Source organism: Silurus aristotelis (assembly GCF_946808225.1).
Source record: "Silurus aristotelis genome assembly, chromosome: 2".
Taxonomy (NCBI): Eukaryota; Metazoa; Chordata; class Actinopteri; order Siluriformes; family Siluridae; genus Silurus; species Silurus aristotelis.
In genome coordinates this window covers 2,380,864-2,398,295 of record NC_139575.1, presented here as the reverse complement: position 1 = coordinate 2,398,295, position 17,432 = coordinate 2,380,864, and the positions used below count along the sequence as shown (strand labels likewise).

Here is a 17,432-nt window from a genome sequence, read left to right as displayed (position 1 = left end):
GACTGCATCAAGTATTTTGCTCTGAGCCCTTTTGTGTTTGCAGTGGTGATGGACAGGTTGGAGGACGAGGTCAGACAGGAGTTTCCATTGACTATGATGTTTGTGGATGATATTGTGATTTGTGCTGAGAGTAGTGAGCAGGTGGAGAAGAGCCTGGAGAGGTGGAGGTACACGTTGGAGAGGAGAATGAAAGTCAGTAGGAGTAAGACAGAGTACAGGTGTGTGAATGAGAGGGAGGGCAGTGGAGTGGTGTGTTTACAGGGAGAAGAGGTGGAGAAGGTGGAGTAGTTCAGGTACCTGGGGTCAACAGTGCAGAGTAATGGAGAGTGTGTTAGAGAAGTGAAGAAAAGAGTGCAGGCAGGGTGGAGTGGGTGAAGAAGAGTGATAGCAGGAGTCATTTGTGATAGAAGAGTATCTGTGAGAGTAAAAGGGAAAGTTTATAGGACTGTGGTGAGACCTGAGATGTTGTATGGATTAGAGACAGTGGCATTGAGTAAAAGACAGGAGGTGGAGCTGGAGGTAGCAGAGCTGAAGATGTTGAGGTTTTTGTCGAGAATGACGACGTTGGACAGGAACAAAAACGAGTTTAGACAGCGCATGTGGGACGTTTTGGAGACAAGGTGAGGGAGGCGAGATTGAGATGGTTTGGAAATGTGCAGAGGAGGGACATGGGGGATATCAGTAGGAGAATGCTGAGGAGGAGCCACCAGGAAGGAGGAAAAGAGGAAGGACAAGGAGGAGGATTATGGATGTGGTGAGTGAAGACGTGCAGATAGTTTGTTTGAAAGAGGCAGATGTAGAGGACAGGGGGGTATGGAGAAGCTAAAAGAAGAAGAAGCTTGTGAGTTTAAATCCCACTTCCAAGACACCATTACTGGTTCCTTGAGCAAAACTCTAAATTGCTCAGTCCTATAAATGAGATAGATTGCAAGTCGCTCTGGATATGGCCGTCTGCCAAATGCTGTGAATCTCATAACTTTTGAACCTTGTGTTAAATTTTAAAAGGGTTAAAAGAAAATCAGCACTGTCTTAATGTCTGTATGAGGGAAGTAATTAAGTTAATACTAAATTAATACTTCTGATTAAAAGTCTAACACCAAACTGCCACTTCCGGACTCCTGAGTGAGACAATTAACCCTCAACTACATCTTGGATTTGTAACAAAAATGTTACTTTGATGTTAAAAATTTTGCCCAGTCGTTAAAATTTCCACAGCTTTTAGGACCATGACCTGCGACCATGCAATACCTGATCAAAAGTTACAGTAACATGCTAAACATACAGACAACTAGAACATTAATTAAACTATCTATATATATATATATATATACAGTGAGGGAAATAAGTATTTGAACACTCTGCTATTTTGCAAGTTCTCCCACTTAGAAATCATGGAGGGGTCTGAAATTGTCATCGTAGCTGCATGTCCACTGTGAGAGACATAATCTAAAAAAAAAAAAAAATCCAGAAATCACAATATATGATTTTTAAACTATTTATTTGTATGATACAGCTGCAAATAAGTATTTGAACACCTGTCTATCAGCTAGAATTCTGACCCTCAAAGACCTGTTAGTCTGCCTTTAAAATGTCCACCTCCACTACAATTATTATCCTAAATTAGATGCACCTGTTTGAGGTCGTTAGCTGCATAAAGACACCTGTCCACCACATACAATCAGTAAGAATCCAACTACTAACATGGCCAAGACCAAAGAGCTGTCCAAAGACACTAGAGACAAAATTGTACACCTCCACAAGGCTGGAAAGGGCTACGGGGAAATTGCCAAGCAGCTTGGTGAAAAAAGGTCCACTGTTGGAGCAATCATTGGAAAATGGAAGAAGCTAAACATGACTGTCAATCTCCCTCGGACTGGGGCTCCATGCAAGATCTCACCTCGTGGGGTCTCAATGATCCTAAGGAAGGTGAGAAATCAGCCCAGAACTACACGGGAGGAGCTGGTCAATGACCTGATAAGAGCTGGGACCACCGTTTCCAAGGTTACTTTTGGTAATACACTAAGACGTCATGGTTTGAAATCATGCACGGCACGGAAGGTTCCCCTGCTTAAAGCAGCATGTGTCCAGGCACGTCTTAAGTTTGCCAATGACCATTTGGATGATCCAGAGGAGTCATGGGAGAAAGTCATGTGGTCAGATGAGACCAAAATAGAACTTTTGGGTCATAATTCCACTAAACGTGTTTGGAGAAGGAAGAATCATGAGTACCATCCCAAGAACACCATCCCTATTGTGAAGCATGGGGGTGGTAGCATCATGCTTTGGGGGTGTTTTTCTGCACATGGGACAGGGCGACTGCACTGTATTAAGGAGAGGATGACCGGGGCCATGTATTGCGAGATTTTGGGGAACAACCTCCTTCCCTCAGTTAGAGCATGAAGATGGGTCGAGGCTGGGTCTTCCAACATGACAATGACCCGAAGCACACAGCCAGGATAACCAAGGAGTGGCTCTGTAAGAAGCATATCAAGGTTCTGGCGTGGCCTAGCCAGTCTCCAGACCTAAACCCAATAGAGAATCTTTGGAGGGAGCTCAAACTCCGTGTTTCTCAGCGACAGGCCAGAAACCTGACTGATCTAGAGAAGATCTGTGTGGAGGAGTGGGCCAAAATCCCTCCTGCAGTGTGTGCAAACCTGGTGAAAAACTACAGGAAACGTTTGACCTCTTTAATTGCAAACAAAGGCTCCTGTACCAAATATTAACATTGACTTTCTCAGGTGTTCAAATACTTATTTGCAGCTGTATCATACAAATAAATAGTTAAAAAATCATACATTGTGATTTCTGGATTTTGTTTTATATATATATATATATATATATATATATATATATATATATATATATATATATATATATATATATATATATATAAGAAAAATGGCCAACTTCTGTTTTTTTAAGTTTTATTATTCTTATTCAAATGTATATTTCATCAACACAGCATTTAATATTTACCTGTCCAATCAATTACAGTCATTTAAAAAGTGTATATAGATAGTAAAGTATAGTATTAAATTCATACTGTAAATAATTATAATAATCATAATAATCATACAAGTAAATTTCTTTAATAGATAAATATTAATATTAATGGAAATATTAAAATTTATTAACATTAATTGACAATAAATACATAAACCATTCCAATAAATTCTGAAATGATCGTTTAAAAGTTTTAAACAAAATGTAGCATAAAATATTCTAATATCATAGCCGTTTATACAGTAAAGAATTGATTTTTATTGAATGTTTCAGTTTAAGCTAAAGCTAATGGATCTCTGAAAGCTAACACTGTGAGGTAACTCTGAGCAGATTAGCTGGATCTCTTCGGTAACGTTAAAGAACAAATGCTTTACATACATCAACAGGAGGACATGAAGGAGATGCACATTTGATGCACCATTTACTTCTTTCTACATATAAACTGAGTTACACATGCCATCAACGTGCATCTTCTACAGTGTTTAACTCTAGAGGTTAGCATTAGCATGACATCTGATGTAGACTTCCAGGTTTAAAAGACAGTGAACTGCGGATGTGTTTATTGAGGAGCTGTAATAGTTATTATTTAAAAAAATCAGAGATTAAATCTGTGACATGCTGGATTTAAAAAAAGAGAGTGTAAAAGAAATCAGCTATCATTAAAGCTAATTAACGCTGGGGCTCTGGGACTGAAATGTTGTCTGCCGCTCTCTCTCTCTCTCTCTCTCTCTCTCTCTCTCTCTCTCTCTCTCTCTCTCTCTCTCTCTCTCTCTCTCTTTCTCATGTGTAACTCGTGTCTCTCAGGATGAATAAATAAATGGCAAAATGAGCTTCTGAGAGCCAAATATTCTTCAACTTCTACCTGGAAACTTGTGCAGCTGTTCATTCATTATTCACCGGCAGAGTGACGGTTTATTATTCATCTGCGGAGACGAATCAAAGAATCCTGCTTATTAGAAGGAACACGAAGAAGAACCGAAGAGCTCGATGACTACGTGTTTAAAGAAGGTCGATAAATCTTCCACACGCTGTCACCTCCCGCTTCACACGCGATATTTTACGGGAAATTATGATGAATACTTTTACCGATAGCATCAATCAGGTGAAGAGATAAAGACGGGAATAAATCCGTAAATCCGTAGGGTTTTCTAATAGACGCGAGTCTGATCCATCAGGAGAAAACACGAGAACAAAGACACACACCTTTTGAAGAACTTCTTAAACCTGATTGGTCAGAAAGGTGCTCGGGTTTATATGAATGACCTCGTTTTGATGTGACATAGTTTCCATGGCAACAGATTGTCGGAAATTGTACATTAGATGTTCTAAGTCTGGAATTCAAGTTCAGGAAGTGGTCAAGAAGTAGGGTTTCCCTCACAGACACCCTTCACACATACTCCTCACACAACCCTCACACACCCCTCACACACACTCTTTACATATACCTCACACACACTCTTCACACTCCCCTTACAGACTCCTTACACACTCCCCTCACACATTCCTCACACACACTCCTCACACACACCTCACAGATACGCCTCACACGCACCGCTAACACACACTCTTTACACACCCCTCACACACATATTTGCACATGATGCACCACATTATAATATTACTATATTATAACTATTATAACTGTTTATATGCTGTTATGCACATTTACTGTTTACATTTTGTGTTTATTTACAAAAAAATTTTTTTACTTCTTTATAGTTCTCTCTTTTTGCACAGTGTAACATACAGTAGGTTTACTAGTGGGCGCTATTTTGTGTCTTTGTCCTACACTGTTTTGTGTTGTCTGTTTGCACTGTTTTTGTCCTGAACTGTTTGCACTTGGTTGCACACGATGCACTATATTTGGCGAGAAAACTTACTTTAGTCATGAGCTCTGTGTTGTGTGATGTAGCTCTATGTTGTATGTGGTAGCTGTATGTTGTGTGATGTAGCTCTGTGTTGTGTGATGTAGCTCTATGTTGTGTGTGGTAGCTGTATGTTGTGTGATGTAGCTCTGTGTTGTGTGATGTAGCTCTGTGTTGTGTGTGGTAGCTGTATGTTGTGTGATATAGCTCTGTGTTGTGTGATGTAGCTCTGTGTCGTGTGTTTAAGCTGTATGTTGTGTGTTGTAGCTCTATGCTGTGTGATGTAGCTCTATGCTGTGTGATGTAGCTCTATGTTTGGTGATGTAGCTCTGTGTTGTGTGTTTTAGCTCTATGTTGTGTGATGTAGCTCTATGCTGTTTGATGTAGCTCTATGTTGTGTGTGGTAGCTGTATGTTGTGTGATGTAGCTCAGTGTTTTGTGTTTTAGCTCTATCTTGTGTGATGTAGCTCTATGTTTTGTGTTGTAGCTTTATGTTGTGTGATGTAGCTCTGTGTTGTGTGATGTAGCTCTATGGTGTGTGTTGTAGCTCTATGTTGTGTGTTGTAGCTTTATGTTGTGTGTTGTAGCTCTATGTTTTGTGTTGTAGCTCTATGTTGTGTGATGTAGCTCTATGTTGTAGCTCTATGTTGTGTGTTGTAGCTCTATGTTGTGTGATGTAGCTCTATGTTGTGTGTTGTAGCTCTATGTTGTTTTATGTAGCACCAGGGTTCAGGAGGAACAATGTTTTATTTCACTGTGTACTGCATCTGATTTATCTGGTTGAAATGACAATAAAAGCTTCTTGACTTGACTTGAGTAATGTGGTGCCATATAGAAGCCTGGTGTTTAATGCTGTAAATAGCTCACACAGTGTCATGTATTCCTGCAGACTTTTAACCCTACATGCATTGATTGTGATCTTTGTCTTGTCCAGGTCTGAAATCACAGCGTTACTCTCAACCACATGCCGTGTGAACCCTAAAAAAAAAAAAAAGCGTCTTCCATGTCTATGTGTTTAGAAGTGTGAATGGACTGGTCCTGGGTTTCATCCCTAACCCCTGCTCAGTATTTCCTCCAGCATGTGTCTCATTATTCAGCGCTGATCCACACTTACTGAATAATTCACTCTGTGTGGTCATGTACAAGTGTTCATGGCTTCCCGAGTTAATAAATCAGAGATCAGAGAGAGAGAGAGAGAGAGAGAGAGAGAGACAGAGAGAGAGAGAGAGAGAGAGAGAGAGAGAGAAAGAAGAGGAAGAATAAAACAATGAAAAATGCATCTCTCTTTTTCAGCACAAAGCCCACATTAGCTTGACTCGTAACACATAATGTTCTCAGAAATCACGTCCTGCTTAATGGGCTAGTTTACTATTCAAAAGATCTTTTTTTTCCCTCAACCTGTCTTTAATTTGCATCCACGCCATACGTATTGTAATCCATATAATGCACTGTATTACTAAAAAAAAAGGTATATTCTATTTCCTTTTGTCTTATTTTAAAACCCTAATGCGTTTATGTAACCTCATGACAACTTAATACGATTATGGTAATCTTGCTTTAAATGTTATAAAAGTTGAAAAAGTTTACTTTCAGAATAATAATAAAACTAATTCTTCTTTTGTGTTACATTTTGTTGTCTTTTTTATATTTTGCCTATTAGTTTACTCCTGCAAATTGTATTTTTTTTCTCCATATTGCGTCATTACTCAATAGTCAATTTGATCTTCTGTATTTTTTTAATATTAAAATAAATTAAAGATTATTTTCAGATTATTCCTGCAAAATGATTTTATGTATGCACTTTATTTATATATGTATATATATTTTTGTTTTTAAATTATTCCTTTATGCTGTTGTTTGTGTTGAAAAAGTAGTAAAGAAATAAAAGTATTTAAAAATAACACCAAAACACATGGAAAGAGAGAAGACAGCAGTGTTGTCATTTTGGGGTAATATTCATGGCTAATTAATGATCTGGTCAGTAATTACTATCAAATCTACAGCTGCTTTAAAAGCAAATGTGTAAGTTACAACAAAATTAGTTTTTGCTTCAGAAAAAGAAAATGCTGCTACATTCTGAAATCTGATTGGTCTGTGTGATAACTGTTTGGTACAAAACTTCCTGATTCCAAATCTTCCTATGAACATTGCTACCAGATACATCTCTCAGATCCCAAAGCGGCCTGCAAAAATAGCTGCTAGCTACACCGCCTAAACCAGATCGGCCCACAAGAAGGCCACTAGCCACAACTCCCAGAACCCAGAGTAGCCTAAAAACCTAGCTACTAGCTCCAACTCCCTGACCCAAGAGCAGCCTGTAAGCATGGCCCCTAGCTACAAACATGGCCACTAGCTACAACTCCATGACCCTATAGTGGCCTACAAACATAGCAACTAGCTAAACTCACAAAAAAACCTACAAACATCTAATTCAGTTGTATTTGTATAGCATTTTTAACAATAGACTTTGTCCCAAAGCAGCAAACACAAACATGGCCACTAGCTACAACTCCCAGACCTCAGAGTGGTGCACATTATGGTGGAATTAATTATACAGGTGGGAACTAAAGTAACTGTACATAAGATGCACCAGCATGTTGCAATATTAATAAAAGGAGAGAATGAAAGTACATGATCATATCAGTTCTATCCAGTGGACAACCTGAAAGACTGTAGATTAAGGAGATCCTGACTACTGCCTGTTTACTGACTTCAGTCTTTTCCATGCGTTATATCAGTGAGCTTGTTGTAACAATACAATTCTCATGCAACAGTCACCACATATGACAGTCAGCAGCTCTGACAGTAGTGACCTGCACTGACATTTCATCAACAGGCAAAAAAATCATCAACATGATCGAGATGATTACTAACATTACCATTTCAGGGAAGGAGTCTCCAGTTTTTGCTTTTTTTAGGAAGTGCTGGTGTAGGAAAATAATCGTCTGGTAACAGTAACGATCACATTTCACCAATAACCATGTCCTGTTTTTACCACCATATGATCTCATTTATTCATCTGTCCATCTGTCTACTGCACTCCCAGGCTGATCTGCTGCATACAACATTTAATGATGCGGACACTGTGAGAACACACCAGGTGTGCGCCAGTCTTCTGGACGCCTGATGTTCACCAAATTAACACCTACACGTGTTTATTTTATTATTCTCTAACCACATAAACATACACCATGTATATATTCAGATTCAATTATGTTATGAGAGGACAGAGGCTAGTCTCTGTCTACACTTTAATGGAGGGGATAAATGTTGTTCATCATCCTGGGTTGAAACTCTGATAGCTCACCAATCGATACACCGGCTCTCAATTCTGCTGACTCAGAAGCACCAACTCAGAGCAGCGTCCAGGCATCGCTTCCTGTTAAAGATGAGTTCCTCTGGCCAAGATTCAGACGAAAGTCCACTCTTCTGTTTGTTTGATTGTTTGTTAGTCAGATCCTTAACAGAAAGTTGCGCAAGAGGAGGAAGGCATTTGAGGATGTCCTTTAATAGGAAAATAATGAGTGATGTGTAAAGTCCTCTGAGATACAGGTTTACCTCTAAACAGGATGAAGCACTGACACTGGAGACTCCTTCCATAAATGTTACCTTACAGAAAATCTCACAGTATCAACGACTGCACACATTTTTGTAAATTTGAATAAGCTTTCAGTAAAGAAAGTAGAGATGTGCATCTCCAAAACTGAGGTCGATGCGATTCACATCTCGATGCATAGCCGAGGATGCGATACATCAAAGATACACACGAGGCAACTAGCGATACGCTGTGATACGATTCACCCCTATTACGTGCAATACGACGCAGTGTACAAAATAAGATAGACTACAAATCATCAATTTACTTAAGTACCTTATGGTTTGTAACTCATGGCCATGACGTTGTAGTGCGCAAAACGATAAAAAAAAAAAACCCAGACGTCCTTTTCCTGTTCTGTAAACAGGAAGATGCAGCTCTACCTCTGCCATGTTAATCTAAAGTCTATGTGACTCCCAGGACACGCCTCGGCCTCCGTAGTGTTGTGATTCTTTATATTCATGTAGCAAATCGATCTACATAGAAAATATATGTCAGAAGTGAGTGGTTTAGTTAATAATTATATATTAATAAATCGTTTTTTTACAGACGCAAATATGTTAAAAAACGCTGTACATATATCCGATGCAGACTTTTTAAAATCACATTGTAATCTTTTATGCAAATTGGTGATCCTACTGTCACTAATAGAAAAGATAATGTATTAGAACAAAAGCATTAATTCGTACAATTCAGTTATTCACCTTCAGCCCAGTCAGCATTCAGAATTCAGTTCTTAGTACTGCTATTATTATTATTATTATTATTATTATTATTATTATTATTATTATTATTATTATTGTTATTATTAATATTACAGTCTGAAAGCCTGATGTATTACACTATGCATTACACTTAGACAATGTTATGGAGCCAGATTGAGCGTCACCTTCTTCCACTGTCTCCCTGATGGACATAAAGCACTACAAAGGCTGTAAGAGGATCTAATACTATAATAAACCCCATCTAATGCACCGATGGAGCCGTTCCGGACTGAGCCGAAAGAGGTCTGAAGTGATTTCATCCCTCGCAAGAAAACGCATGCTACACTACAACACTACAATCCATCCGTCCCCGTTGTCAAAATACGCATATTAATCACTAAAACCGCGCCCACAAACAGGAACACGGCACGGCATACTGTACAATCCGAGGCAGATGTGCACGCAGAGATAGCTTAATGCTGCAATGCATCCCACAATGCACTGCGCTTGTTTTGTGATTTCCGAAATATCAAAAAAGCAATGAAGAAGGAATTCCAGTGCCTTCTTTACTTTATGCACATTCGCTAATGCTAACGCTAAAGCCACTAAATGTTCTATTTTTAAAGTAAGTGAAAATAGTTTTAAAGTAAACGGCAATTACAGTGAAAGCGTATGCAGCCTGCAGGAAGTAAACTGAGTGAACACTTACCATGTTGACTTCAGACACCATGTCTATGTTGGCCACATCGATGGTCATCCCCACTGACACCGGCGCACCTTCATGTGAACACAACAAAACTGAATCAATGGATTTCATATTAAAGCTGTGTTCAATTCAATTCATTTCACTTTTATTTGTAGAGCACTTTTAACGATTGTCTCAAAGCAGCTTTACAGAGATAAAGAGGTTCTAAAGTTGTATAAAAGTGTGCAAAAGTTTAGTGCCTATCAGTTTGTTCATTGTACTGTAAATGTATGAAAGGAAGAACTTCTTGAGACTTCATGAGAAAGAAACCTTCAGAGCAACCAGACTCCAAAAGGAACCCATTTTTGTCCTCATCACCGAATGTCCATTCATTACAGTTCTACAGCAAACCTACAACAAGGCTTCAAAATAAATGCTAATGTGTTTTTTTTTTTTCCAAAAATACATTACATCATAGTGAAATTATTCCTTTGCATATCCCAGTTGTTAGAAATTGGGGGTCAGAGTACAGAGATGAAGCAGAGAGGGTTAAGGACCTCGCTCATGCGCACAACCCTAAAACTTCCAATCAGTAACTTAGAGACATAAAGGTCAGAGCACAGTTTCAGCCATGATACAACACCGCTGGAGCAGAGAGGTTTAAGGGCCTTGCTCTAGGGCCCAACTGTGGAAGCTTGGCAGGTCCGGACCTTAAACCCTTGAGCAGTAATCCAGAGACATAATCGTTGAGCTTCCACTTTTCCATATGTTCCTTCCAAAGAGTCAAGTTAAGAGTCAAGAAGCTTTTATTGTCATTTTAAACATATATATGTGACGCGCTACACAGTGACGTGAAACAACGTTCCTCCTGAACCCTGGTGCTACATACAACATCATAAAGCTACATAACAGAAACACAGAGTTAAAGACTAGTAAGTGTCCTCGTGTGCAACCTGGTGCAAACAGTGTCGGACAACACAAGACTGTGTAGGATAATTACACAAAACACAAAATAGTAAAAATGTAAACAAAAGGGTTTGTGCAAAAAAAAACAACTGCAGCAGTCAAAAAGATTTTAGTAGTTAGTAAAGAGAAATCTAAATCGAATCAATCAAGAACCTCAACAGAACCACAATTCCTAAAAAACCCAAGAATGTACAACAAAAGTATACACTACAGTTCTTACCAGCTTAGGGTTTATATGTCCTTTAGTGAACCCTATGACAAAACCTGCTCCTTTTGACCTCGAAGCTAAAAGAACACAAAAACTACACCTGCCCGAAAAACTCCCTGAGGAACCCCCAGCAGCAGTAATTCAATTCCCTATGTGTTTATCTTTAATAAATTAACCAATGGCAACAGTAACATAGAAATAAACTTAGTGATATGATATTAGAAAGAAACCTTATGAGGAACCAGACTCAAAAGGGAACCTAATCTTCAACTGGGTGACACCAAACGTCCATTCATGTTCATTCATTCATTTAAGTTTTTGGTTCAATGTTTAAAGGTCACTACAACATATTTACTGTTGTTGGATTAAACACATTTTAAAAAGCTATGAAATTGCAGAAAGTATACAAAGAATCTTTGAGGAACCTAGGAACCTGTATACCAGGACTATACTGTATATGTTACTGCTCGGACTCCTAACAGTTCGATGCCTTAAAAGGGAATCAACATTACAACTAAATGTTTCCTACAATTAAAACCATTTCAGGAAGATAAAACTAACCAAAGAACCTTTTAAAAACAAGTATATACAGTAGGAGTGGTATACGAGGTGGTATCAAAAAGTTTGTAGACTCTTGGAGGCTCTATTTACAAGAAAGTACTTTATTTATCTGTTTCCACACTTCCACCTTCAAAATATTTCCCTTACACAGCAATACAGTGATCTCAGTGTTCTTCTGGAATGTGTCCTGAAAGTCTTCTTTTTGGAAGCGTATTGAGAACCTTCTGCGATTCGTGCCAGATCTCCTCAACGGTACCGAATGGAGAACTTTAAACTGGATCTTCATCTTCGGAAAGTCCTCAAGAGCCAAATCTGGCAAGTAGAATGTGTGCAGAAGTGAGATCGTGTGGCCCGACAATCATCATGCACGAGTTGTCGAATGGGTTCGACATTTTCAGGGGTTGAGCTTGTTGAAGGTCTTCCTGATCTCTTGTCACCTTCTAGTGATTTTCTTCCGCTCTTGTGCCTCTCAAAACACCTCGAACTATTCGTAGCAGCATCGCTGTATGCCAAACGTAAGTGATGTAAAACGTCTCTGTGGCAAATTTGTCCAGTTTTTGATATCACCTCATAAATTCAAGAGTTTGAAGATGTAGTTGAAAAGAAAACTTTCTTTGTTGAACTTGAATGCAGAATTGGAACTATTAAAAAACCGTTTCAGAAACCTGAGTGTACAGCAGAATTATACTTCACTCCTCTATTAGTTCTATTGTTAAATCTGTGAATATCATGAATATGCTATAAATTGCTAAGACACCACAAACCACACACTTTCGAAGGAGCCCTCACGGACCAGGAGGATAAAATTTAGTACTTGAACCCCTACTGGTATTATGGTTAAACCATTACATGTTCCTCATTGGAACCTACAACAAACAAAGTGTCTTTCTTTTCTTATAGCGGAACCATTCACATATGCTAAGAACCCCCAAAATATCCACAGAACTTACGAGAAACTTACAGAAGAATACAGTCCATTGCTGGGACACATAACAATCATATGCTTTAATTTGTAATCGTTCTTAAATAAACCCTTAAATGCAATATTTCTTATTCAAAGAGTAGAACCAGTTGAAACAGCTAGTAATCCTGTGCTATCTAAAGATCTTTGGAGGAGCCTAGGAGCAAATAACAGGAGAATACAGTACTAATGGTTCTATGGTTAATTTATAAAGGTTCTACATTAAACCCTACAAAAAGCATCTCAATTTTAAAGAATAAACCAGTTAAAACAGCTTGTAATCCTGTACTATCTGAAGAACTTCTGAGGAACCTATGTGTATATAACAGGATTATACAGTACAGTGCTTGGAACCTTTAAAGGTTCTGAGGAAACAAGATAAATGTTCTTTACTACACCTAAAGCATTTCCCTTTCTAAGAGTAGAGCTTAATGAAAATGATGAGTTTCCGTCCAACAACACGAGGTTACAGTAAAGCAGAAATAAGGCATCATCATCATCATCATCATCATCGTTACCATCATCATCATCATCATCATCATCAACATCATCATCATCATCATCATCATCAGGGTTAAAGCTTCCCTGAGCCCCACACAATATCTTCCTTAAATATTCTTTTCAAACTTCAGGTCGAGAACAAAGAAAGTAAGTTCTGAAATTGACGTATGGTCTTAGTGTGCACTAGCGCCCCCTCTGATTTAATTTGGTAATGCACCACGTGTATGCGTAGTGTTACATTTATTTTTGCACACAACTTTGCAAACAGTTTAAAAAGTACCGAAATATAGGATTTAGGATTAAAGACAATTCCAGTGAATGATCTTGAATTCGCCCATACTGTTCACGAGGTTGAATCTCCACCCAGGTTCATTCATAAGTAATAATAATGATTATAATTTCACATGTGTTTTCGAGGAATATCGACGCATTTCTATATAATTTATTTATAGAAATAGTGCACCAGAACTTCTTAGTAACCTTCTCACTAATAGCTTTACCCAGAAGGGTGACCATATTGTATCTTTAAGCTTCTCCTTCTCCATGAACACATACATATTGAAAAAATACAAAAAGAAAAGATTTCTGTACAACAAACAAACGTACAACTTTTTGCCATAATGTGGGTTTAGAAAGTGAGAAGAACTCTGATGTACCTCCAAAGTCAGGACGAAGACGGATGTCATATCCTTTCAGGAGCTTGTCCACTGTTTCTTTTACGAAAGACATGTTGCTTGGTTCATTGGCGCTGGAAGAAGAGAGATAAAGAAGATGTAAAGATTTTTTTAAAAGACGTATTGAAGGTAGTGAAGTGTTGAGAAGAAATGCTGAATTGTGAATGGTGCAGATGAAAGATGCACAATAAAGATACAAAATCCATTTAAATAATCTCAATAATTATAATAGAAAGAAAAAAGTCTTCCATCCTCAACCAAACGTAGAATCAAATATGCACCAAGTTTTTGGTCTCCCTCTCACCTCTGAGCGCAGACCATCAGAGCCACGAGGAGCGGCATGGAGATGATCCCGAACAGCTTTCTCCTCCCGATCCCAAACATCCCAAACAACATCCCTGAGATCCTGTCGGAATCCTGTGTGTGTGTGTCCTGGTATGTGTGTGTGTGTGTGTGGTTGATCGTAATGCACTACAAGCCTGCGCGCTCCATCAAGATGCTCCTCCAGCTGAAGAAGTCTCCTTAGTGGAAGCCCTGCGCTCTCAGGGTGGTGTGAGCAAAGTTCCGGCTTCTGTGCGCTGCGTTATTTGGAAAACGCGCGCACGGAGAAAATAAAAACTCTCACGCATTTTCCACGCATTTTCCACGCATTATTGTATTAATAATGATCATTATTATATACACATATTTTTTTTTCCGCCCCCCAAAATCTCATCCGACGCTATCGGTGGTTGGGTTCCAGCCAGATCTTCATCTCCATCCTTTCTTTTTTTTTCTTTCTTTCTTTCTTTCTTTCTTTCTTTCTTTCTTTCTTTCTCTCCTTGAAAAAAAGAAAAACTACTTGTGTGTGTGTGTGGGGGGGGGGAATGCGCGCAGATGGATGAGTTCAGATCACATCACATCACATCACACCATCACATCATCTCGTCGCGTGCGCTCTTCTCGCCGCTCCACGGAAGAACAAATCTAATCATGATGATGATGATGATGAGGATGATGATGATATTCCAGGTTTTGGTTTTTAATGCTTCAGCATGGTGGGATTTGGATACCACTCTTCATAGACTTGACGTGAAACGTGCTGAGCGGTTCCGCTCGCTCTCATCACAGAAAAGACGGACGAGTCACGTGACTGTTTTCAACACATTTTCTTTCTTTGTATATATGTGTATTGGTTTTTTTTTATTATTATTTCACACTGCACTTTTATTCCTGGTTCGTTTTCGGGTGGACCTTTTTTTATTATTATTATTTAATAAACTGCGATCAGCTGTGAACGCAGCAGGACACGTGGGCTTTTTGGCCGTGAAAAGTGAATGGGGTATTTTGCGCGCATGCGTACTTGCATACTCAAATGTGTAATTTCAATGTTAAATGATAATAATGATAATAAATAAACAAATAAACGTGAGATAACTTGGTTCCTGCTCTCTCTCTCTCTCTCTCTCTCTCTCTCTCTCTCTCTCTCTCTCTCTCTCTCTCTCTCTCTCTCTCTCTCTCACTCTCTCTCAGCTACACTTTTTAGGCAAATGTTTGTGGACACCTGACCATAAGATTTGTATGTACCTCTTTATAAACATCCCAGTCCACATTTAGTTCCCATTTGCTTTTATAATGAGCTCTGCTCCTCATCAGGAAGGAAGCTGATGTTCTACAAGATTTTGTGGAGACATGCTACCAATGCTGGGCCCTTCAGCGAGGCCCTTAAGCCTGTGTAACTGAGATAACTGTAAGACTGTAGCCACCATATCCTAAACAGAGGCTTTTGTAGAAATAAATAGAGGAGATTGCACTTTTTTTAAACTATAAAAAACAGTGTAACTCTTTTCATCTTAATTCTCTAAAAAACGAATAAAATGTGATGAAGAATAAATGATAACGGACATCTGCAGAGGTATAATCATGTTCCACGGTGGTGGAAACAGGAACTAAGCTGAAAGGCTGGTACACACCTTCATGCCAAGGCATATAAATTATATAAATGGTCACACACATCACACACAGGGGGAAAAAAGCGATGTCTGGTCTTGGTCTCCTCTGTCCATCAGTGGATTATTACACCCTTTACAGCAGGACTCCAGACATCTCTCATGCTCCATAATCCGATTGGATTATTTTCTTTTTCTGATGGTGAAATGGCTGCAGGACCCGACCTTAAAACCTGCTCGCGGATCCAACAGAACAATCGCGTTAAACTGTATTCGTTTATCGCAGTGGAATTCAGACAGCGACAGAATCCCATCTGTGGTGGTCTTAAATTGCTCTTCCTCCATTAGGGCCAGGAGAGCTTTTCTCCCCTCTGCTCTGTTGTTCTCCACTCGGCTGTAGCTCAGCTCAGATCCACACTAAATGGCTTCAGAATGTGAATGTGAATGGACAGGGCTTTTCTTCACGTCTGCCACGCGTGTCATCTGGACCTGTCCGAGACGACGCAGATCCGGGAAGGCCCTTTTGTTTGGGCTGGAAGATTATTTTCGGAATGGAGGAGATTGACGTTAATGGATTTGCTTTTCTTATGGTGAGGAAGTATGGAAAATCTATTGACCAAGAAGAGACGATGTTATATAATCCGAGAAATAATTGGATCCCAAGTGGACATGATTCATTTCAACACATTCTGTTCCATGTGCAGGTATTTAACCCCCTAAAACACCTCCCACCCCATACCAACCCCCCCATTACCCCGTCGCCCCAATATCTGCCACATGCACTTTTATTTATAGAAGGAGTGAACACTTATGCAAGGCAAAGCAATGAATGTGTGTGTGTGTGTGTGTGTGTGTGTGTGTGTGTGTGTGTGTGTGTGTGTGTGTGTGTGTGTGTGTGTGTGTGAGTATCATAATCATTTTACAAAATCACCTTAAAAGGAAAGATTGCAGGTGTTAGGTGTTCTCTCAACACACACACACACACACACACACACACACACACACACGTTTTGTCACCCAAACAAATCATCCCACTCGCACCCTGTGATCTGTCTTTAAAATATAAAAAAGAGAGAGAGCTGGAAAGAGGAAAAGAAATCTCACTGTGTGGGCCGAGTAAATACAGCCGAATCACGGTCACACACACACACACACGCACACACACACACAAACACACACACACACACACACACACACACACACACACACACACACACACACACACACACACACACACACACACACACACACATTGAGCCAAAAAAAGTGTTAAAGCATGTAAAGTGATTTTTATCAAAAGCACACCAACAGATTTTTTGGGGTGGAAAAGGTTCAGTGTGTGTGTGTGTGTGTGTGTGTGTGTGTGTGTGTGTGTGTGTGTGTGTGTGTGTGTGTGTGTGTGTGAGTGTGTGAGCATCTCAGGTCCAAACAAACAAATAAATAAATAAATAAACATACAGACGGACGGACGGACGGACAGACAAACAGATAGATAGATAGATAGATAGATAGATAGATAGATAGATAGATAGATAGATAGATAGATAGATAGATAGATAGATAGATAGATAGATAGATAGATAGATAGATAGATAGATAGATAGATAGATAGATAATTAGGTTGGTAAGCAAACAAACAAATAAATAAACAAATCTACAAATAAATAAATAAACAGTGTGGTGTAGATGCTTAGGAGGCATTTTGCGTGGCCGTGTTTTATTCCTCCCACGAGAGATTCCGCACGCTTGCTGTCTGCGCTGTTTCTAACGCACTGAAGAGG

At 39.2% G+C, this 17,432-nt stretch overlaps 3 protein-coding genes across 3 annotated transcripts in view; 2 read left to right on the top strand and 1 right to left on the bottom strand.

The window, feature by feature from the left end:
• The window catches only part of LOC310737471 (gamma-aminobutyric acid receptor subunit beta-3-like), a 43,245-nt gene extending 27,108 nt beyond the window's left edge, over nt 1–16,137 (bottom strand). Inside the window, exons 1-3 of the mRNA XM_083561802.1 lie at nt 14,028–16,137; nt 13,706–13,797; nt 9,877–9,944 (exon numbers count right to left, since the gene is read on the bottom strand). Coding sequence (XP_083417928.1) covers nt 9,877–9,944; nt 13,706–13,797; nt 14,028–14,119 — 252 coding nt within the window. The 5' untranslated portion in view covers nt 14,120–16,137. The remainder of the gene's footprint in view (nt 1–9,876; nt 9,945–13,705; nt 13,798–14,027) is intronic.
• Nucleotides 1–17,432, top strand: part of atp10a (ATPase phospholipid transporting 10A) — a 377,925-nt gene that overhangs the window by 178,127 nt on the left and 182,366 nt on the right. The window lies entirely within an intron of this gene.
• Nucleotides 1–17,432, top strand: part of oca2 (oculocutaneous albinism II) — a 370,587-nt gene that overhangs the window by 352,656 nt on the left and 499 nt on the right. The gene's annotated exons all lie outside the window — the stretch shown is intronic.